Source organism: Calidris pugnax, unplaced genomic scaffold (assembly GCF_001431845.1).
Source record: "Calidris pugnax isolate Ruff unplaced genomic scaffold, ASM143184v1 scaffold134, whole genome shotgun sequence".
NCBI lineage: Eukaryota > Metazoa > Chordata > Aves > Charadriiformes > Scolopacidae > Calidris > Calidris pugnax.
This window is the reverse complement of record NW_015090873.1, coordinates 1,656,315-1,679,047: the sequence shown is the minus strand read 5'-3', so window position 1 is coordinate 1,679,047 and position 22,733 is coordinate 1,656,315. Positions and strand designations below refer to the sequence as shown.

Here is a 22,733-nt window from a genome sequence, read left to right as displayed (position 1 = left end):
TGGAGCTCCCTTCACCACTGTCGGGACACAACACAAAATTGTCCCTGTGCACTGGACTTTATACCTCCACTAAAAACATGGTATTTTAGATTTACCACAGGCTCAGGGATTAAAAATGGTTGCTTACTCAAATCACAACCAATTGCAAACTGAGAGCTGTCCTCTCATTTTTAATGCCTAGCCCTACAAAATGATTATGCACCTCCAATTTCCTTCTGACTAGAATGGCTGACAAAATCATGCATCAACTGGTAGGAAAAAATCACTGCACAGCAGAATGATTTTTTTCATCCACCTCCTGAAAATGTTTGGGGATTTTTTTGTTGTTCGTTTGTGGTTTATTTTCACACGGCCACTTTCATACCAAATCACAAGTTCATGACTATTTGTCTGGCACAGCAGCAGCAAACAAGAGTTTGAGACAGAAGTCATGAACTCTGTGCTGCATCTCAAAACACCACAGACATTTTATTGCAAGGACTGTTATCCAAGTTCATCTGTGGCTTGGATACATCAGTTAAAACCTTATTCTTATTCCTTATTCTTCTGCAAAACATACTCAATTGTCAACATAACACATCAGGACTTTGTCTTTAATGGCAGGTCTGTAAGACAGCACAGGGTAAGCACTATGATTCTCTGTCCTCTCTCTGGTTCAATTTGCCAACAGGGTTTCAAAGATTACCACCTCCTGAACTACGTGCACTAATCTTTTCAAAGCAGACCTCCGTTGTAGGCTTTCCATCCAGCTAGGAACACAGACTCACTCATGTAAGGCAGAGAAGACAATTTAATGGTGCAGAAAGCTGGCACAGTGAGTGTGGCTTCACAGTATGACTTTAATACCTGCTCTGCCACTTCCTTTTAGTCCCTGTGCCTCGGTTTCTCATCCTATATTTGATTTTCTCTGTTACAAGTTGCAAATTCTCTGAAGCAAAATTAATTTACTTTGTTTGTGACAGACACACAAAGATTCCACCTTGCCTGGGGCCATGGGAGAAGATCCTGTAATGCAAATATAATTAGGTCCAATTGATAAGGAGTGATGTACAAAAGACTCTGAATTCAGACTCCTCTGTTTTGACCATTTAAACTCTGCAGATCTGAGACCAATCACAAAACACAGTCCTAATCCACTTCAGGACTTTAGAGACTACAAAATGTTTGGCTGCAGTTATACTGTGAAAAAATGGCATCATTGGCCTCCAGATTTATTTTATTTTAATGAGTCTTTAGCAAACATACTTAGTTTGCAAAGCATGTTTTTACAACTGCCAGCCTTACCAACTCATCCTGGGCTTTGGCAGCTCAACTCCAGTTACTTCTGCTGAGACTGGAATAGCTCAGGGACTCACCAAACCAGGGGCTCCCCTGCTACAGTCTGACCTCACCATTGCACCTATTCCTTGAAGGAGATGGCACAGATCTCCTTGAAAGACAGGCAATTTATTTCTGGTGATTTGTAAAAGCCAGTAAACAACACAGGCTCATCTTCATTAACCGTCTGACCTCACCATTGCACCTATTCCTTGAGGGAGGTGGCACAGATCTCCTTGAAAGACAGGCGATTTATTTCTGGTGATTTGTAAAAAAGCCAGTAAACAAAACAGGCTCATCTTCATTAACGGTGTTGCCTCAGCAGGTCAAAGTGAAGTAAAGAGTAGTGTAACAGTTATTTTTATTCCCTAATGTATACAGATATGTCAAACTACACAGGGAACAGATCAGCTGAGAAAGAAACTGGCAGTTTATAGAGCAACTTTCAGATCCAAAGGCTCTTGGTAGTGTTGCCAGCTCAGAGGCAGCAGCCCTAATTTGCAAATAAAGAAACTTTTTGAGAGTCAGAGGTTACAATCTAAATGACCTCTAATTTTCAGCGCATTCAAGACCAGACTGGATGGGCCTTTGAGCAACCTGGTCTACTGGGAGGTGTCCCTGCCCAGGGGATGATCTTTAAGGTCCCTTCCAACTCTCACCATTCTATGATTCTGTGATTCTATGATTCAGTCGTGAGTTCACAGTTTGGGACATCTATGACTGATCGCTCATAATTGCAAACTACCTCAAAGGAAGCTTAGAGCTTTTGAATAGAGGCAAAACCTTTCCCAAAGTGTTCCCATCTTGGCCACCAAAAAATGTAGGTGCCCAATGCTTGGCAGCTTTTGTAAGTGAGATTCCCAAGGGATCTGCTGAAGGTCAAAGTCAAATACCACTAGGAATTGAGGCCAACAGAGTACCAATTCACAACTCCTGGTTCTAACCCTAAGCTATGATTTATGATATTATGGAAAAAACAAAGACACCTGAAAGGTAAGTGATGTACCTTAATGTCCTTGGAGTCACCTGGCTGCCTTTCTAGCCAGAATGACCAGTGGAATACCTGTGGACATCCCCAGTCAAGGACAGCATACACCAGACAACCTAGTTCATTTCCACCTGCCAGTTTGGGTTTCATTAAATTTCAATGGAAACTAGCACTACGCTTTATTAGAAACCAAGTGAAGGAGCAGTGCAGCTCTACTCTGTGCAGCTGCTCTGGAAGAGGAAGAAATCCATATGCCATGTGTATTTGCATGTCCTCTTTTTTTGTCTCTTTTGCACCTTGACAGTAGGGGAAGAAGAAACTGGAGTCCCTCCTGCTCCACATTATCCACGCTGCCCTCATGCTGAGGGCTTCATCCAGAACAGACCAGCAATAAAACTTCACCTGCCACATGTGATGGAAAAGGACACTTCTGAATGGCAGACTGCTCCAAAAGGCTGCTGTTTATCAGCCATAAGGAAACAATCACACACTTACACGGAAAATCCAGACTCCCTGTTTGGAAGACCAGGGACCTGGAAAAACCAAGGGATTTATCCAGACAAGTGAGACACACTCCCATGGGTGAAGTGCTGAATTTCTGATACAGGGAATACTTCTACGCTTGCAAACACTTAATCACATTACATCTTCTGCATAGCCCATTGTTGAAATCCTTGCTTTAATTCTTCACCAGATGCTTCCTAATATGGACTAATACAGGTTGCATTACATCTCTCTATTTTTAGTGCACATGTTTTTTGGCCATAATAACTGCTATTTCAGGCCAAGTCAAACCTGCAGAGAAAACACAGCTAAAAGACAATGATTAAAGATGAGGAAACGCAACGTAGCAGTAACATGTGTTTAGGATTTATACCTGTTCAGGGAAAGCATTCCCTACATTTGATATCTGTGTACTAGCACTTCTTTAAATTATTACCAGCTTTGATCAATTGTTAAAACAGGTCGAGAAGTAACCAGACAGAGAAGCAATGCATTGTTTTTTTGTGAATTAAAATGCTGATCTTCCTGTTTTTCACTATATGCTTCTCTCCATGCAGCAAATTTGCATTAAATGAAAACTGGTTCACTTAAACTGACAAAAGGGTTTAAAGCAAACCCACATTTAAGAGTAATTTATGAGGTCTGTATCATAAACATGAAATAACAACCTTCCCTCCAAAGACAAGCTGCTCTCTCTCATGCTCCTGGACCATATTTTAATATCAAATCCCTTCTATGTAAGGGGACTTTAATACATCACTGGAGACCTTTGGAAAAGTTATAACAGAACTTACTTTTCCCAAATAAATAGAAAGTTTAATGACATGGTTAGAGGAGATTCCTATGCTTCCATAACATGGTTTGATTCTGTCTTTGACATTGGTATTTTCTCTCACGAAGAAAAACTGAAAAACTTTTCACATCTATAGATTTTGATGGTATAGGAAACATACAAAATATGTGACCACATCTCAGCAAATTAGTTAAACTACTGTTGTTCCTTGATAGTTAGCAAAATGATATCAATTTACTGCAGCTGAGGGTGTGGTGGATATTGTCATGCAGAAACAGCTTTACTGTATATATTACAAGGTTGCAGAGAGACAAGGCAATGAAGCCCTCAGGTGTTTGCTACCTCCACTCTTAGGTACAGGAGGTTAACAAGGGAGATGGTACAGCTTCCCCTTAGTCCTCTCTGCTCTGCCCATTTCCCCTCTGCCATGAGCTCTTCCTACAGGGTTAGAGATTGCTGGGAATCACAGAAAATGCCAACACACAGATCAGCCCTGCAGCCACCTCCTCGTGTCTCCACAAACAAATTGAGAAGCCTATTCATGGAGGTCTAGGCCAAACCTGAGGGTGCTGCAAAAATCCTGTGTGACGCATTAAAAGTGATCTTTTTCTCGCCTCACTTCGCTCACCTGTACTGCAATTTTTACTTATGTTTATTAAAACCTACAAACAAAGCTCCCTATGACTCCATCCTTTCTCCAGAAAGGCCACTAGTCCAAGGACCTTTGACAAGAAAGTTGTGAAATTCATTCTTTAAAATCGGAATAGCATGTGATAGCAGGCTTGTCTCCCAGATGCAGCCCAGTGTCTAGAGATGAGAAGTGTTTCACATCACTGGTGTGAAGCTATTTCCCATGTTTCCAATGATGCCATGCTTCAGAGCAAATGAAACCCAACCTTTCCTTCCTTCCCCCTCACAGCATATGCACCTGGAAACCTTTTAATAGGTTTTCTGTTTGCCTCACAGGGGCTCATGTTCATGCCTGAGCAGAAATGTGCATTGTGACTTGAACTCTTTCTCCTGCTGGATGACAGGTGATAAAAATAATACATATACACATATCATATGACTAACAATAGCACCTGGCCCATGGTGAGAGGATCCATCCTTTGCTGCTGGAACACTTCAGAATTTAAACAAAGGAATTAAAACATCAGCCCTGAATCCACAGACTTGGGATTTTTTTTAACCCATTAATAGGCACTTTTAGATTCAAATCTCAAAGATCCAGTCATGCAAGACCCTAAGTACTTTCCCATTCCTGACTACAGCCAGATTAATCCTCTTACACAGATTATTCCAGGAGAAATTTGGCTCCCACAAAGTCCTCCTGCAGCTCTAAAAATAATTTCAAGTGCTGTAGGACATGTTATGCCACTTAGACTAAAGGAGTTGTTTTAGAGATTTTAACAACCACTTATCAAACCAGACTGCTAGCATTACCTAGCCCCAAGGAGCCATAAGGAAACAATCACACACTTACACGGAAAATCCAGACTCCCTGTTTGGAAGACCAGGGACCTGGAAAAACCAAGGGATTTATCCAGACAAGTGAGACACACTCCCATGGGTGAAGTGCTGAATTTCTGATACAGGGAATAATTCTACGCTTGCAAACACTTAATCACATTACATCTTCTGCATAGCCCATTGTTGAAATCCTTGCTTTAATTCTTCACCAGATGCTTCCTAATATGGACTAATACAGGTTGCATTACATCTCTCTATTTTTAGTGCACATGTTTTTTGGCCATAATAACTGCTATTTCAGGCCAAGTCAAACCTGCAGAGAAAACACAGCTAAAAGACAATGATTAAAGATGAGGAAACGCAACGTAGCAGTAACATGTGTTTAGGATTTATACCTGTTCAGGGAAAGCATTCCCTACATTTGATATCTGTGTACTAGCACTTCTTTAAATTATTACCAGCTTTGATCAATTGTTAAAACAGGTCGAGAAGTAACCAGACAGAGAAGCAATGCATTGTTTTTTTGTGAATTAAAATGCTGATCTTCCTGTTTTTCACTATATGCTTCTCTCCATGCAGCAAATTTGCATTAAATGAAAACTGGTTCACTTAAACTGACAAAAGGGTTTAAAGCAAACCCACATTTAAGAGTAATTTATGAGGTCTGTATCATAAACATGAAATAACAACCTTCCCTCCAAAGACAAGCTGCTCTCTCTCATGCTCCTGGACCATATTTTAATATCAAATCCCTTCTATGTAAGGGGACTTTAATACATCACTGGAGACCTTTGGAAAAGTTATAACAGAACTTACTTTTCCCAAATAAATAGAAAGTTTAATGACATGGTTAGAGGAGATTCCTATGCTTCCATAACATGGTTTGATTCTGTCTTTGACATTGGTATTTTCTCTCACGAAGAAAAACTGAAAAACTTTTCACATCTATAGATTTTGATGGTATAGGAAACATACAAAATATGTGACCACATCTCAGCAAATTAGTTAAACTACTGTTGTTCCTTGATAGTTAGCAAAATGATATCAATTTACTGCAGCTGAGGGTGTGGTGGATATTGTCATGCAGAAACAGCTTTACTGTATATATTACAAGGTTGCAGAGAGACAAGGCAATGAAGCCCTCAGGTGTTTGCTACCTCCACTCTTAGGTACAGGAGGTTAACAGGGGAGATAGTACAGCTTCCCCTTAGTCCTCCCTGGTCTGCTCATTTCCCCTCTGCCATGAGCTCTTCCTACAGGGTTAGAGATTGCTGGGAATCACAGAAAATGCCAACACACAGATCAGCCCTGCAGCCACCTCCTCGTGTCTCCACAAACAAATTGAGAAGCCTATTCATGGAGGTCTAGGCCAAACCTGAGGGTGCTGCAAAAATCCTGTGTGATGCATTAAAAGTGATCTTTTTCTCACCTCACTTCGCTCACCTGTAGTGCAATTTTTACTTATGTTTATTAAAACCCACAAACAAAGCTCCATATGACTCCATCCTTTCTCCAGAAAGGCCACTAGTCCAGGACCTTTGACAAGAAAGTTGTGAAATTCATTCTTTAAAATCGGAATAGCATGTGATAGCAGGCTTGTCTCCCAGATGCAGCCCAGTGTCTAGAGATGAGAAGTGTTTCACATCACTGGTGTGAAGCTATTTCCCATGTTTCCAATGATGCCATGCTTCAGAGCAAATGAAACCCAACCTTTCCTTCCTTCCCCCTCACAGCATATGCACCTGGAAACCTTTTAATAGGTTTTCTGTTTGCCTCACAGGGGCTCATGTTCATGCCTGAGCAGAAATGTGCATTGTGACTTGAACTCTTTCTCCTGCTGGATGACAGGTGATAAAAATAATACGTATACACATATCATATGACTAGCAATAGCACCTGGCCCATGGTGAGAGGATCCATCCTTTGCTGCTGGAACACTTCAGAATTTAAACAAAGGAATTAAAACATCAGCCCTGAATCCACAGACTTGGGATTTTTTTTAACCCATTAATAGGCACTTTTAGATTCAAATCTCAAAGATCCAGTCATGCAAGACCCTAAGTACTTTCCCATTCCTGACTACAGCCAGATTAATCCTCTTACACAGATTATTCCAGGAGAAATTTGGCTCCCACGAAGTCCTCCTGCAGCTCTAAAAATAATTTCAAGTGCTGTAGGACATGTTATGCCACTTAGACTAAAGGAGTTGTTTTAGAGATTTTAACAACCACTTATCAAACCAGACTGCTAGCATTACCTAGCCCCAAGGAACTGTGCAGCTCAGTCTCCCTCTCCCACAGCTGAGAGGAAAGTGTCACACTTCTGGGTGGAAACACAGGAGGAATGCTCTTGGAAAGCTGTGCTCTCTGTTGCCTCAGAAGAGCTGACATATGGCACTTCTTGATTAAGTTAATTTTGTTTTCTTGAAATGCTTTCCTCCTCCCCCTACACTCACTTACACATTACATTGCCACATATCTCTTCTGTTTTACAATCAATTATGTTCATACATCACAGGACCATTGCTACTGGTAGAAATCTCCCATTGAGCAATTTAGCCCTGTTTAAATTTTGATGACATGATCAATAACTACCATTAAAAATTCCACATTTGATACTCTGTATTTTATTTGAATCCCAAATAACCCCAGATCATGCCAGGTACTGCTGAATTACAAAACTTTAAGAGGAAAATATCTTTAGAGGTGACTCTTGTTTGTTCAGCAAATACAAGAACAGCAAAGGACTGGCAAATGCCCAAGCATGGCAATTCTGTGGCTTCGAAAAAATACTTGCTTTATATTGTATTTACACAAACATGTATTTTTCTATGTTGTTTCACAATACAGGATGTGTATCTAAAATGTCTAGCATGTGAATATTTCCTAAGTATTTACAACTGCCATTCTTTCCTGCCAAGTTTTAGCCTGGGTGAGCCAAATTACGAGCCCGTGAAAAATAACTTCTAGTACAAATCTGATCAGTCCTTCACTCCGCCGATGTTGGTGAGTACCACAGTCAATAGACCTATCCCAGGAGAAACTCTGGAAGCGTGCCCCTAGATCATCATTTCCACACAATTTCATTAGGAATGGACCTTTGGTGTGTCAGACAGGATTAAATTTTTTTTGTTTCTAAACTCCTTGTGCACAAAAGTTAATCCAAACCAGACAGGAGTCAATTAGGTCGTTAACGTGCTAAGCCTATTAACAGCCATGACTTACATTTCTTTCCCGCAACAATGAAAAACACTCAGGAGTCTGCCTTTAAGTGGCAAAGCCCATGAGCAATTTCATTATTTTATGACACAGCTACTTGAAGCAGTGGCTGTTTGCATGAGCAAGCAGCACTCCCCGCTGTGCAGCAGCCGGGTGATTTGCTCTCTTTTTAGCACAGCCAGCCTGCGGTCAACACAAAGACTCAGCACCCAAGGGATATGAATTCCGTCCCCAGCTGTTTTGCAAACTCCTGTGAGATCTCGGGGCAGAGCAGGGAATCACACAGTCCCAGATTTTCCTCACCTACCTGCTGGGGGAGGGACTAAAGCCAGCCTGGTTTCATGCAAGAGTCAGAGAAGCCCACGCTTTCCCTAAATCCAGCCCTAGCTTAGCCCCTTGATTAGCATCAGGCAGGAAAACATCCAGTCACAGAACAAGATCCACAGCCTTAAATAAATTTTACATCAGATTATCAATCTCCCTGCTCCTGAACTCAGATACACACTCAGCCCATGTGGCCTGGCTGTCACCTTAGCATCAGCTGAGCTATGGCAGCTACAAGCTAATAGGTATGTAATTAATTTTGCTGCCACACAATGCAATCACATCATGTTAGACCAAGAGTCCCCATGGCCCATGCCATGAGGGCCACCAAGTTCACAACCTGCCTGTCAGTCACCTCTGGACCAACCTGAGGAAGACAAAACTTGCAGGGAAGATCCCAGCAACTGCTGGGTCTATTCACATTCCCTGTTGGAGAAAGCAGAGAAAAGCAGCACGTAGTGGGTCCACGGAAGTCTTCAGTGCTACTGGAAACACTTTTTTTCAGTGTCTCCTTTTAGTTCCTTATTTTTACAGGTCTGCTACCTTGGTACTCACTCATCCACCTTCTCTTTCCATTTATGACCCCATATAATTACCCAGTGTCTCCCCAGTTTCCTTTCCTTTAGTCCCTCTTCCCAGGGAGGGAATTTCAGTTCCGCCAAGGACAGGCAGCACCATGCCCCTAGAGAGAAGGTCAAAACATTCAGTGGCAAAAAGGCTGAGGCAGATTTCCTGGACTAATTTTGGTCAATTCAGCTTTTAGCTAATGGCTGTTTTCTCTTACAGTGTAAGAATTCTGTAATGAATTTCCTATGAACACAATGCTGCAGCACCTATAGTACTTGGCTAGGAAATCAGAGTGACGTTGAATTCTGACAATTCCTCTAAAAGGAAACGTAAGGGATCTGTAACTGTAAGCAGAACCAAGATTTCCTGCTCAGAGAATCAAAAAGAAGATTGGCTTAGTCTGAACCCATGAGAATGACAAACCTGCTGAGCTCAACTCCACACGAGTAAATAAAAGTCCTGGCTTTACCAACAAGCAATGTCAGCTAGAAGGCAACCTTATGAGCAGAAGGTTCCTGAGCACTCAGCTGTTCCCATACCAGAGAGTCCCACTCTTGCACCCATTAAATTTGGCATCCTGCTTCCCATTTTGTCCCTTTGGCAGTCCAGTAGAAGACAGCATAGATAACTGGACCCACTGCCTCCATTTCGTCTGGAGTCCATCCAGTAGAAGGCTGGAATATTGGTGGGGTAATGGGGCAGGAAAGCAATAAAAGGAACAGAATATACAGGCACACTGAAACCTAAAGAAGAGATTTTGCAGAGTTCATAAAAAATACCTTCTATGCAACCCACCCACACCGATTTCCAGAAAGGATAAAATTCAATTGCTCCAAAGCAGCCAAAAACTAGACCAGTTTATACAAGCTGACAATCTGATTGTTTGGCTTTAAAAATGGGAGAAGACAGGATACGATCAGTGAATAGGGGTAGCCATTTTCTCTTGAAAAATGCTAGGAAATACTAGAATCGACAGCTGTTTTACTATTAACACCAAACAAAAGTAACCCCACCCAAATGAAAAGGGAGCAAGACCGCTACATCTTTACAGGGTTTCAGCTGTTAGGCATTAGAACACCAGCAAGGTTTGCAGCAGCTCACATGCTCTTATAATGCAAAAATATAGTAAAGCTACTGACTTTCTGTGGTGCCTTGAATGGAGGAAGGTGAAACACAGGAGAAAAATACTGGCAGGAGGACCATTACCCAAGAATTCAATCTCCTCATTATTAGTCTCCCATTCCAATGGGGACTCTAGGGCTTAAAATGAGATCCACAATCATCTTTCAGCTGTTAGGCATTAGAACACCAGCAAGGTTTGCAGCAGCTCACAGGCACATGCTCTTATCATACAAAAATATAGTAAAGCTACTGACTTTCCGTGGTGCCTTGAATGGAGGAAGGTGAAACACAGGAGAAAAATACTGGCAGGAGGATCATTACCCAAGAATTCAATCTCCTTATTATTAGTCTCCCATTCCAGTGGGGACTCTAGGGCTTAAAATGAAATTCACAATCATCACTTTTTTTTTTTACTTTTTTTTTTTAACTTAAAAACCAACTTTAACATTGTCACGCTGGGTTACAACTGAAGACTGACAATTTGGAACATGCCACCGGCACCTCACATGCTCATGGAGACATGTAATATTTAAGCCCAGGATTTTAACACCAGCAAGGTGTGTCAGCACAACCCTGGAAACCGAATCCAGAGCATTAGGGAATGTCTACTATTAACTGCCAGACACACAACTGAAATCCAAGTCATTGCCATTTCTCAAGAAGTCCTATTGAAACAATACACCTACACAATCACATTTTGTTATCACATTTTGGACTCGGACCTCAAATCTGGATTCACAGATCTCCAGGAAAGCTAAAAAGTTTAATTTGTCTCACAAAACCTTAAAGCAAACAATTTAAAAGTTGCCACTCAAAGGAAAAAAAAGTCCTATAGCATGAGAGCTAGAGCTTAAGCTAGAGCTTACATTTGACGAGCCAAACACTGGAAAGAAAAAGTAAAATCAAGTTCCTAGTTAAAAAAAATTACCTTGCTCACTACATCTGGCAGTTTCAAATGCACATAAGTCTATACAAAAGCAATTAAAAAAATAAATAAATACAAAGTTGATCGCATACCCTGATACACTCTATTATGGATGGTGTGCTCTGCTAGATGGATGTAAAAATTATGACATGTGCGAAGCTGCAAAAGAAAGTAGATTGTTTTACAAAAGAAATGGTGCATCTCTTCCCCTCTCCAGATATTTTTCCACCCTGTTATGAGCTGGATCCCTGGAGTTGGACTCCACAGATGATACTTTCATCTAATTTAATCTGAAGTATCTGCAGTGACCCTTTCTGCAACCTGAAATGCAAGGATCACCAACCTGTCCATGCCTACTTGGCACAACTGTAGAGGAAAGGTGAGACAAAAGAGCTCCCCTCACCACTGACTGCAGTTTCAAAATTTGAGCTTTTGCTAAAAACATCGCGAATGCCTTTCTGAGCAGTGGTCACATTGCATGGTTAAAGCAGAATTTTACTCTGACCCATCATAAAGTTTATCTTTGCACAAATTGAATGTAACAGCATATGTCCTAACAATGTTAGTATTTGTGATGTGGCTCCTTCTGCCTGAAGTAGCAGAAGGATTCACTAATGCACGCCATTTTTCACTAGCTCCAGCTGCCTGAACACTTGAATTACAAAATACAGACATATCTGGCAGAACAACAGTTTAAAATATAATTGCATACTCGTGGCTGTTCTCTTGAGCCACTTCAAGCTCACCTGCTACAACCTTGCAGTGCTCATCAGGAATGTGCGACTTCATGGGATGGCTTGATTTTGTGGATCTTCTCCGCCTGATGAAGTGTTCTTTTCCACTAAATGAGGTCTCTGATGTATTCACTGGTTGTATTAGCATCTGCTCTGATCCTAGTTGGATATAGCCAACCTGTCCACAAAAGAGAACAAAAAAATCCCATCAGTTTAGTATCCTAACCTTGTCTATCAACCCCTAGACCATTTCACTGCCATCATTATTTAAGTGTGAGGAAATGTAAAGTGATTATGATCATGTTCAGTCTGCTTAATACAGACTAAAGAACTTCATCTGCTTCTCAGATTTATTTTTTATGTCACTGAGTATTATTTAGAAACATTGTGCGCTGTACATGTACAAAGAAAAGGTAGGGGGTTCTTGTCAACACCTTTCCTTTCCCTTCTTCCTCTTCCTCCAGCCACAGCACCACTCTAGCTGGAAGCATAAATAAGTATGTCTTATGAGATGCTCAGCTCACATGACGACAAATAAATTCTATTAACAGAAAAGCTTTCATAATCACCTTTCTAATTGCTAGCCAGAATGGCATTGTTCTCAAATGGCATTTATTATCTATCTCAGTAGAGCAAAAGGGTGAGATTCATTACTGATGTCATAAGTAGGACTTGCAGAGACACCCACGCTTTTTTTGGGGGGACCAAATACCACTTCTTGACTACAACAGGGGCCACACAGTGAGCACTGCTCTCCCTACAAGCCATGGCTTTCAGAGGTCAAGCTGAGAATGGACTGTTGTCCAGCTACGAGATTTTCCACCGTCTCTGGAATAAGTAACACAAAGACCTTGTCTAAGTAACAGTAGACTCCATAGACCACAGGTCAGAGCACTAAACCCCTGCCTCTCTTGCACCAAGTCCAGACCTTACACCAGGGCTGGCAAGAACATCTTTGGAAGGCAGCTTCTGCCCCAGGAGAGCCCTCCCCTGCTTACAACCCAGAGTTTTAAAGGTTCTTTTATGCCTTTTCCACTCCTTTTCTGGCATGAAAAGGAGAGAGTGAAAGCAAAGATATCACCCTAAAACTTAACAAAGCCTCCAAGTTTAGTAATCAACACTGAGGTTATACCACATTGGAGAAAGTGAGTATGTACAATGAGTGCTTCTTACTTACTTTTTCATTGTACTAATCCAACAATTATTTATATTGCAATTAAAAGTCTCAAAATACAGCTCTTTGCTGTATACTCCCCTGAGAGAACTCGGTAGGTCTGACCCAACTCCTCCTTCTAGCACCAGGAAGCCTCAGGAGGCATCAGATTGTGCCTATGGTACACCTTGGAGGTAAAGGAGCTCACAAAGGGGTCCTGCTGGGTTGCGAGCCTCTAACACCCATCCTATACATACAAAGAGAGACCAGACTTTTTTTTGCCCCTCCCACTGTGTTCTGTGCCAGCCAGGCACCCATCCAAATAAATGCTCTGCACGTACATGCAAATACTATATATTCAACAGCTGACTGTACTAATATGATTTATAATATACATTACATACATACTGTATATTGTACATTTCCACACCTCCCTGCCAAATTCAGTCCTCACGTACACCCAGGAAATCCCTTTGGCCTAGTACTTCCAGCAAGAGGAATTTCTGCTAACAGAAATGAGAGCTATCCTCTTTTGACAGCCCTACTAACTGAATAACGTTCAGGGGAAACCAGGATCTCTCAGAAAGGGTCGCTAATTTCAAAAGCGCACTTGGGAGGGAAAAAAAATAAATATAAAACAATCAGTGTCTCTATTTGCTATGGCTGGAAAGCACAGTGGTAACAATTAGTCCCCTGCCTCAAAAGAGACAAGAGACACCTCTTTTGAGGTCTTTCAAAAGAGACCTTGCCCTTCGGGTGAGGTCACTGATTAAGTATAAAATGCTTGACGCCTCCCAGAAGGGCTCCCATGTATGAAGAATAATTGACTTTATTTCTTGGCCCTACAGAATGCATACCTGTTTATAAGACCCACTCTGCCCTGGAGTTTCTAAAAGGGCTGCCTCTTCATTTAAATTACAAGTTGGGCTTTGTCAGAATGCTTCAGAGACAGCAAAAGCTCTAGTGACTTATTCTTCCAGCCTCCTTTACGATGCTCTCCACTACTTCCCCTCCTTATTCCAATCTTCCAGCTGGGAGGTAGCCCCAACCCCCCTTTTTAATATAGGTTTTAATTATTTAGAAGAAGGGTTGTAAATCTGGTGCCATGGTACTAAAAGCCACACCAGAGCTCCTGAAAGACTGCCAACCATTTTTGTTGGTGCCAAAAATATGTAAGAAGTAGTCAGTTTCATCACCACCCGACATTATCCCAACTTTCTGGCATCAAGTGTGAAAATAATTTAAACCATTGGAAAGGACTTATGTTTCACATTTGCTTTGGAATTGTGAAACCTATGGAGTGAAAGAGCCATGCGTCTTCACCCTGGAATAGGTTAAGAAGCAATCTCAAGTTTAATCTGACAAGCCAAGTAGAGTTTCAAGCAGGAAGGATTTGCAGGATTGGGCCTGTAGAGTATTCCTAGGGAGTTAAAATTTTTCCCAAACTTGCCAGTTGGGTTCTAAAGAGTCCTCAAGCCTGTTGGCCCAGATGAGATCTTTTGGACCTCGTAACCTCAATATTCTGATCATTATTTTGCTTTTTCTGTAAGAAATGCATTCTTCCTGTTGCCTCCCTCAAATCCTCCAACTACCAGATACTATACTGCGCTAATCTCAGCACGAGATAGATATCAGACATCAGCATTAGACAAATACTCTGTGCTTTTCTTCTCTAGTCTGTGTGATGTTCAGGGACAGCAGAAAGCTGGATTTTGAAGATAAAGAAGTAAAACAGGAGACCACGTAGCTGTCAGAGCTATTTTTCCCACATCTCTGGAAATCATTCCAATTAAATAAAATGCTTTGGATCTGCCAATTCACGTTTGCCTGGGGAAATGCATATCAAAAGCTGGGATACTCCCTCTCATCCTTCTTTCACTGTGAGAGCCCGTACGAACAGGACCTGCCCCTGTGCCAGACCCCAGTATTGCTTAGTGTCCAGGAAAGTGGCTGCTGCCCAGTCCCACCACCCCAGAGCACTCGAGACACAGGAGTCATCAGGAGCACAAAGATTCAGAGGGGCAGAGAAGTTCATCATCATCTGCATTATTAATCTAAACTGGATTTTACAGCTAGTACGACAGGACCCTACAGCTGATAGAATCACACAGAACGGGAAGGGCTGGAATGATTTCAGCCTCAAAAAGGCAGGCAACGAAACTGACAAGTTGATTAAAATAAACAATAATCCACACCTCCCACTACAGCCCCACTCACCACTGTGCTTAACACTGGATGTATCTTTCATATTAAGGATATTTTATATCCTTAATTGAGAAGTCAGCTTAGCATTCCTTGCTAGCAAAAAAGTCCCTGTTCTCTAAACCACCAAACCAAAATATTCTCACATGCCCTTATCCAGAGTTCTACACATACGTTGGTCACGCAAGCAATCTGCTCACTCTCTAATCCACTCTTGTGCTACCAGCAGTTCACTCTTCTTGTACACGTTATCCTCCTCCTCGCCACTGGAGTTTTTCCTCAGGAGGAAGGTCCTCACACCCTATCACTGGAATTACAACGGTAACAACGGGACTGTTAGTGCTGGCACTCAAATTGCATTTGTAATCACATCGTCCTGCTCCGCTGGCTTCTCTGTTCTGCCTCTGTCCCCTGGTAGTTACTGGTGGAGCTACAACAGCTCAAGGGCTAACTCGGGACAGGAATCCAAATCTTCAGTGTTCTCTGCACATGGTTCTGGACCTTCCCACACGTTAATACACTCCAACAGTTACACTGTTTTTCCAGCCCTTTTTATTTTCACAACATCTTTGAACAAGATCTGTGAAATGCTGAATCTCTAACAGATTTTTCTTTTGCTCCTAAGCGTTCATTAGTTACATACATATGAACATGCTGAAAAGAGAACAGTTTTAAACATCTGACAAATTCCATTCCCTTCTCGATTTCTCAACTGTTACAATGTAAATCTTAGCTTAACCATTTCCTCAAAGTTAAAAGGAAGTCAATATTTAAAGTGAAGAACAAAAACAACACAAATGCAGTTTAATAAACTTCACATGGCTTTTAGTCATGTCCTTATTAACCAGGCTTCAGCTCTAAGTTTGTTATCATTTACAAGTGCAATTCAAGCAAATTTAAAGCAAGAGCTTTAACTGCTCCAGCGTCATTTCAGGTTTACACCCAGTTATGAGAGCAGATCATACCCCAGAATATCTGGCTGCACCTCTGGGTCTGCTAAACAAGGACACCACAACGTGCTCTCCCTTTTGTCCACTGTGGAAGGGGAAAGAAAATCCCAGCACAAAGAAACCCAGTACGGTAATTTTAAGAGGTTTAACTTTTCAGCTTGTGGACCAGCTGTGGCTAAATGCCAGACAGCTCCTCTCCCAGACAGGAGAATTCAGCAGAGCTGAAGGTTTCCTCAGGGGATATCGTATCATCTTCTAATCCTAGCATGCCTGCACTGCCCTGCTTCCCACAGCAGCAGAGGCTCTTGCAGTCACCTGAAGGGCAGCACCGCCCCGTTGCACACATTAAACACTCACTGCCACTGGACAGGGAGTGAGCTCACCGAGCTTCACACATCGGCCCTAAACCAGGCATCCTCTCCCTCTGCAGTCAACAGAGAAAGGCAAAGACCTCCAAAGTGACTATTCACCAATCTAAAGTAACTAAGCAACAGGACAGACCATCAGGAGAAGTGCTCTTTGGAAGTGCCCATTTTTATCACTCCCTCTCCCCTTGATAACCAGAGTCAAGCTTAAAACCAACAGTCTGGGGCCTCTTCTGTATTCTTCTTTTTCACCAAGGACAGAACAGATCTACCATTCCATTAGGAGTCCTTTGAGTTATTGGCTCATTCCCTGGAGGCTGCAGTCCAACCTACTCAGTTCTCTTTGCCCTGACTGGCCTTCTATATTGGATCCAAAACCACACGGAGACATCCTGTGTAGGCACTTACACCCACCTGGGAATCAGTGGGAGTTCAGAGCCCCTAGAAGAAGTTATGCATCCAAATGTATTTCTTATGATGCAGCTTCAATTACTCTGTTCCATCCTATAACGAGAACAGCACTGTGCTCATTCCACGAGCCCTTGTATTGCACATCATTCACTTCCACTGATCCAGTTTGCACAAGGAAGTCTCACTGGATTCAAAGGAGATGCAAATGTGGTGTGAACAAGTTAAATGAATGAGCCTGAACAGGAGGGAGCCACAACCTCTTCTCTTATCTCACTTGAGAAAGACAATCCACTTTAGCTAGAGACAGGTCAAAGAGCAGTCCTGAACCCAAAGTCAGAGATTCCAGATTTCAAAATGAAAAAAGAGAAGTTACTTAAAGTTAAACCTCTGCCTCTAAATGCATCCCAGTGATTTGCAGCTTTCAGATAAGGTTCCTGAACAGACAAGAGTATTCAAGCTCATTTCCAACTCAAAACCTAATGCTCATTTTAATAGGAATCCATGACCATCTTAAAACTGTAGCTTTTTCAAAAAATTTAGGAACAAGAAATATGAAAAGTTGGCACCAGTTGTAAGGTACTGATGTTATGGTCCAACAGACCACACAGCAGTCCAGCACTTCAGTGTGTGAAAGTGACCCTAGTACAAAAAAAAAAAAAAGTGAATTAATACATCAAACAAGGTCTTTGGGAATCCCACATTACCACTGGGGAAGACGTCTGCCCCAAAAAGGCACAGAAATCTGCCTGTCACTCTCACCTTGGGTCTGCACAACTGATAAGACCTGCTAGGACTCAGACTCAGACAAAGCATTGTTGCAATCACATCACAAATTCATGGTGCTGAAAGGGCCTTCTCTACTGTGCTCTCCAGGCTTCAATCAAAAAAGCTGTATGGAAAGTAACACTGCTCCGCCAAACTCTAGAGACCACCTAGTCCAACTCCCCTGCCAAAGCAGGATTGCCCAGAGCACATCACTCAGGACTGCATCCAGGTGGGTCTTGAAGATTTCCAAAGAAGGGGACTCCATAACCTCTCTCAGCAGCCTGTTCCAGGGCTCTGGCACCCTCACCAGAAAGAAGTTCTTCCCCATATTTGAATGGAACTTTCTATGTTCCAGCTTGTGCCCGTTGCCCCTCGTCCTATCACTGGAAACCACTGAAAAGAGTCTGGCTCCATCAACCCTCAACCCACCTTTTAGGAACTTGTAAACATAGACGAGGTCTCCCCTCAGTCTTCTCTTCTCGAGGCTAAAGAGCCCCAGCTCTCTCAGCCTTTCCTTGTAAGGGAGGTGCTCTAATCCCTTAATCATCTTAGTTGCCCTATGCTGGACACATACTGGTTAACAGCAGCATCTGCAAGCAGAGTTTCTTTAGGTGTCATCACTGGGAACCCGATATCACTACCAGGAAGCAATTTCTCAGTCTGGTTGTAGCTCAGTTTTCATGCCCCTGTATCAGGGATTTTGTTTTTATTAGAACTCCACTTGCCCTGGTCATTTTATATCGCTTTTTGTATGATTTATGGCATAGTTGAAGAATACGATTACAACAAAGTCCAGGCCAGCTGGAGATCAGGATACAGTATTATTACTTACTCTACTTCTTAGCGACCAGCTTTTTTGAACAAGATATCCTGACCATCCAGTTTGAGTCCAACAAGCACTCCCACACTGGAGTTTTCAGGAAATCTCCCACTGCAGTGCTAGCACCGCTCAGGAGACAAATGCCAGGATAAACAGGCTGCAAGCCTTCTGCTACTGAGGTCTTTCTTCTAGCCCAGCGTGCAGGCCTTGTCCAGATCCCCACCTGTGAAGCTGTGCTGCTGCTGAGGACAAAGCCTTATCCTTCCTGCTGCAAACAGGGATTAAGGAGCAACAGGAAAATTCAAAACCCTCTGTAGTGATGGTGTTGGTATTTTAAATCGCCAGAATAGGAGGCAACAAATTTGGGCTCTAGAGTTACCCAATCTCAGTTCCACTCATGGCAGATTCAAGGCTCCCGAGATAATTTGAGGCAAACTTAATTCTTCTGATCCCAGGAAACACCTTGCCACTAACTGGCATACCTTTCACTACAGGTATGATGATTTAGCATGGCCACTGCAAAAGGCTTTGTAAACACTAAAAGCAGGCTAAGATCTGGTATGTTTCACGTTTAAGAACAGACTGAAGAAGCCAAAAGGTCCATAAGAAGGTCTATCTACATGGTGATGTGGATCAATTTAATAAACCCATTTCAGAAGTTAATGAGGTTCATCTTAAGTTTAGGTTCATCCTGAAGACACTTCAGTTTTCTGTTCTCTAGTTTTGAGTTCACAAGGGTGTTATAAACCTTAACGCACTCATACGTATCATGCCCCTGTTTTTAGCCCATTTCCCATTCCTGGTGATTATCTGAACAAAGAATAAATGAACAGACTCCCCGAATAGGAGCATCCCAACATGCAGAAACACATCTCTCTCAACACATCTGCCCACACCACCCTCAGCTCTCCCAGGACCAGACCCACAGGCAAAGGGGAGCTGAGCTTTACCAAGGCTGTCACTTGCTCGTGTGGCAGTATTGGCCTTGGTCCCCAAGAGGTGCTACAAACGAGCAGCTTTGACACCTTTGACACTTTTTGATCCCAAGGTCATCTAACTGAGTTATGTCAATCTAGTCATTTAGAATTCATATGATACAAACAGATACCGCAATATTGCGGCTCATATTTGCAGAGTAATGAACAAAGACTAACTAGTCTTGTTTCTTTTCCAACTTTTCTACTGGGAATATCGCCAATCTTTTCCACTCCCCCTCCTCCATTCCCTGATCTCAGGCAGTTAATACTGTGCCTACAACTACATTCCTCTTTTTAAAAAGGTTCCTTCTCTGCCTGTTTGTACTTTTCAGCTCTGCTGGAGTAGGTAGCTTTGGAAGCCCAGCACTTCATGAACGGGATTAACAAAACGTGCCTAGTGACAAAAGCGTAGAGCTGTTAGTGATTTAAAGCTTGAACTGGAGATATCACTTTTAAACTCTGAGAAAGCCCTCGGTGGTGTACAGCTCAATTTACAGAGCCACTCAAACGCTCAGCATCTCAGAACCACTTTTTTTTTTTCCCCCCAAACCTGAGGCACAGCGCCCTCAAATGGTTCAGGAATGAAGGCCCGAGCCCCAAGTGCAGAGCACATGAAGTGCTTCTTACTGCAAAGTTTAAGACAAAATCTCTATCAAGAGGTCTGTACCGAGAAGTTAAGCACACATCCCAGTACGCTTAACGCCCCGGTGACTTTCTGAAGTACTTTCAAGCTATCAACAATAATTACAAACTCAAACTAGCCATCATCTTAAGCATCTAAGTCTTCACCCCAGAGAAACAGAAATGCTGTCCCATGCAAGATCACCCCTTCTTATCAGGATGCTCAGAGGAGAGCCCAGGCCCTGCAGAGCCACCTGAAAAAGTGACAACTTCACATAGAGAAATCCTGACCCCTGAGGTGGGAAAGTCATCCCTGAGTGGGATGGTTCCTCTGACCATGCCAGAGTACCAGGTGTCCCTACACTGCAGGAACACCCTCACACACCAACACCCATCACACAAGCCAGGTGGAAAGGGCTGGCTGAAGAGCCGAGGAGCTGCAGGAGGGAGCCGGGCAGGCAGGCAACCAAATCCCCCACAGCAGGACCCAGCCACCAGCCAGATGGCGGGGGTACAGTGACGAGAGGAGGGTCCCCTAGGCCAAGCGGGACCCCTAGGCCCTGCTGCCCACCCACAGCAGACTGTGGCTGAGGTATGGCTTAAAATGGGGCAGCTCCCACAGTGGAGAGCTGGGACTGATGGAAAACCCACAGTGGGTCAGCAGCCATGCTCACCGGGGCCCAGAGAGGCGAGGGGCCGGGCAGGGCAGTGGGGGGGTGGGCAGGAGGGGCACCGCGCTGAGGCGAGGCCCGGGCGGGAAGGAGAGGCACCTCGCTGAGGTGAGGCCCGGGCCCTATGGCCGCTCCCCGCCTCCGCGGGGCAGGGTGGCCGGGGGCTGACAGGAAAGTCTTCCCGGGGGACACCGGAGCCTCTCGGCCGGGGCTGAGGAGGCGAGAGAGCTCGGGCAGGGCTGCGGGCAGAAGGCGCACCGCGCTGAGGTGAGCAGCGGGGCCGGAGGGGCACCGCGCTGAGGTGGCGTGAGGAGCGGGGTCGGAGGGGCACCGCGCTGAGGCGAGGAACGGGCCGGAGGGGCACCGCGCTGAGGTGGCGTGGGGAGCGGGGCAGGGACGCCACAGCCGCTTCCCGCCTCCCCCGGGCTGGGAGCGGGTCGGGCAGCCCCGGGGCTGACAGGAAAAAAAGCCCGTCGGGGGCGGCGGAGGGTCCGGCCGCGGCCCCGGGGGGAAGGTCGGCGGGGAAGGGGCGTCCCGCGGTAGGGGAGGCGGTTCGGGGTGGCAGTACCAGCCCGGCGCAGGTGCTGAGGGAGGCGAAGGAGTCGCTGCGGTTCAGCACGTGTCCCGTGTAGAAGCAGAGCCGCTCCGCCGGGGGCCGCCGGGGGCCGGGCGCCCGCCGCCCCTCCCCGCGCCGCTGCTCCACCACGAAGCCCCGGGCGAGGAAGCGCAGGTCGCGGCGGAGGTGCAGGTAGAGCTCGGAGCCGGCGGCGGGCAGACGGAGCAGCAGGGCCTCCTCCTCCTCCTCCTCCTCCTCCGCCCGCTGCCGCGGTAGCGCCCGCCGGCGCCGGGGGCCGCCGCGATCCCCTCGCCGGGCGGGCGGCAGCAGGTGGATCTTCTCCAGCGCCACTCGCTCCGGGATCACCACTTCCAGCTCCGCTCCGCCAGCTGCAGGCGAGAAGGAGAGAGGGCTCAGGACGCTCGCACCCCCGCGGCCCGACGGGGCGGCCGGGGGGCTCCCTGCCCCGCCAGCCCCCTCCCCGCTCCCCCGTCCCCCTCCCCGCCGGGACGCCCCGTCCTGCCGGGGCAGGACAGCCCCTGCGCTCGGATTTCAGCGCAGAGACTCAGGCACTGGAAATTGTGAACAGGCTGCAGAGACAATGGAGCCAGCGGAGGAAAGGGATTTATTTCTCTATATATATACACACACATCTATATTGGAGGCAAAAAACGCGCAGGGAAGAGAGGAATAAAGCAAATGCTAAAGCTACTTGTATCATTAAAAAAAATGTATATATAGCTCAGACACAAGCATCGCATTTCACCAACCCCAATAAAAATCTGCAGGGAGAAGGGGAAAAGCAGAGCAAGCCGAAGCCGCAGCCAAGGACAGTCAGCAGCTTTCCACATGAAACGTTACAGCAGCAGCAGCAGCAGCAGCGAGAGGACAGGAAAAGAAAATACAAAAGCCTGGAGCAATTCATCCTGCAGACTGGGACGGCGGCCACGCAGGGGATCCGGTGCGTGCCCTGCGGTCCGCGCCCGCACGCCGGGGGCTGAGCGCCCACCGCCCGCCCCGCCGGACCCTTGTCAGCGCCGCCGGGGGAAAAGGGGGACGGGCCGGGGGGGAAGGGAAGCGCTACCTGTGCCGGCGTCCAGTCCCCAAAGCAGCAGGCAGGCAAACATCAGAGGCAGGAGGCAGCCGTCAAACATTTTATGGCAGCGGCGGGGCCCAGCGCGGAGCGGCGGCGGCGGCAGCGCGGCCCGGACTGAGCCCTCCCCGCCCTCGGAAAAAGTAATCGGCGCCGCCGACAGCCCCGGCGTGGTGGGCGCCCGGCC

General features: G+C 44.9%; 1 protein-coding gene across 1 annotated transcript in view; it reads right to left on the bottom strand.

The window, feature by feature from the left end:
- ADAMTS17 (ADAM metallopeptidase with thrombospondin type 1 motif 17) overlaps nucleotides 1–22,670 on the bottom strand; it is a 190,859-nt gene extending 168,189 nt beyond the window's left edge. The window contains exons 1-3 of the mRNA XM_014946094.1: nucleotides 22,538–22,670; nucleotides 21,466–21,842; nucleotides 11,975–12,140 (exon numbers count right to left, since the gene is read on the bottom strand). Of these exons, the coding sequence (XP_014801580.1) occupies nucleotides 11,975–12,140; nucleotides 21,466–21,842; nucleotides 22,538–22,607 (613 nt within the window). The 5' untranslated portion in view covers nucleotides 22,608–22,670. The remainder of the gene's footprint in view (nucleotides 1–11,974; nucleotides 12,141–21,465; nucleotides 21,843–22,537) is intronic.
- Nucleotides 22,671–22,733: the final 63 nt, after the last annotated feature.